Source organism: Formica exsecta, unplaced genomic scaffold (assembly GCF_003651465.1).
Source record: "Formica exsecta isolate Colony F162 unplaced genomic scaffold, ASM365146v1 scaffold393, whole genome shotgun sequence".
NCBI classification, from domain to species: Eukaryota; Metazoa; Arthropoda; class Insecta; order Hymenoptera; family Formicidae; genus Formica; species Formica exsecta.
This window is the reverse complement of record NW_021851167.1, coordinates 120224-121142: the sequence shown is the minus strand read 5'-3', so window position 1 is coordinate 121142 and position 919 is coordinate 120224. Positions and strand designations below refer to the sequence as shown.

The 919-nt window shown below is 38.7% G+C and overlaps 1 protein-coding gene across 1 annotated transcript in view; it reads left to right on the top strand.

Moving 5' to 3' along the window:
- Positions 1 to 713, top strand: part of LOC115239709 (leucine-rich repeats and immunoglobulin-like domains protein 1) — a 4087-nt gene extending 3374 nt beyond the window's left edge. Inside the window, exon 3 of the mRNA XM_029814384.1 lies at positions 1 to 713. Within this exon, the coding sequence (XP_029670244.1) occupies positions 1 to 563 (563 nt within the window). The 3' untranslated portion in view covers positions 564 to 713.
- The last annotated feature ends 206 nt before the right edge of the window (positions 714 to 919 follow it).

Here is a 919-nt window from a genome sequence, read left to right as displayed (position 1 = left end):
CGACGCTCGATCTTCATCGCAATACTATACGCGATTTGCGAAAGGGCACCTTCGCCGAGTTGACGGCTCTGAAGGAGCTGAATCTCGCTCACAACAACATCGCGGAAGCTAAATTCGCCGATCTTCCGTCGTCCGTGAACTCCTTGCATCTCGATTATAACGAGATCGACGTGCTCGAGGAAGGCAGTTTTGTTCAAGCCCCGATATTCACTCTGTCATTGACCGGAAACAGAATCTCTAGCATAACGCGCGGCGCTTTCAATCTGCCCACTCTTCGGGATCTGTATTTGAACAAGAATCTCTTGACGACCATAGAAGGCGATAGCTACGAGGGTCTGAGTCGTTTAAGGCGTCTCTGGCTTTCGGAAAATAAAATATCCGAGATTCGCAAGGGCGCCTGCAAAAATCTGGGCAGTCTTTACATCCTGGATATATCCAAGAATCCGTTCCAAAAGTTGGAAAACGGCGCTTTTCACGGTCTCAATACCGGCTTTGGAACCAGCTTATATATTTACGAGAATAATTTGAGAGAGATGCAAGGCGGTGTTTTTGATGATATTTAATAAAACTGATATCCTTTAAGCCACAGGACTCCTACACATATCCACTAATGTTCTCGAAAAATATATATATCGAAAATTAATCGGCATACGTTATTTTTAATTTGCAAACATTTATAAGAAATTGTATCGCACATATGAAATAAAATATATATTCACACTGAATTTATCAATATGCATTTTTATTTCCTTTGGAAACAGTGGACGTTGTAAAATTGCCAATAAAAAATACGAAATTTGTAAGAGATGTTATTTAAATATATTAAAATGTAGATTCGTCAAATTTTATCTCAAAAAACATCTTTCGATTTTTTACGCAAATCATTAAATGAGTGAAAGCGTTTTATCACGATATTTTA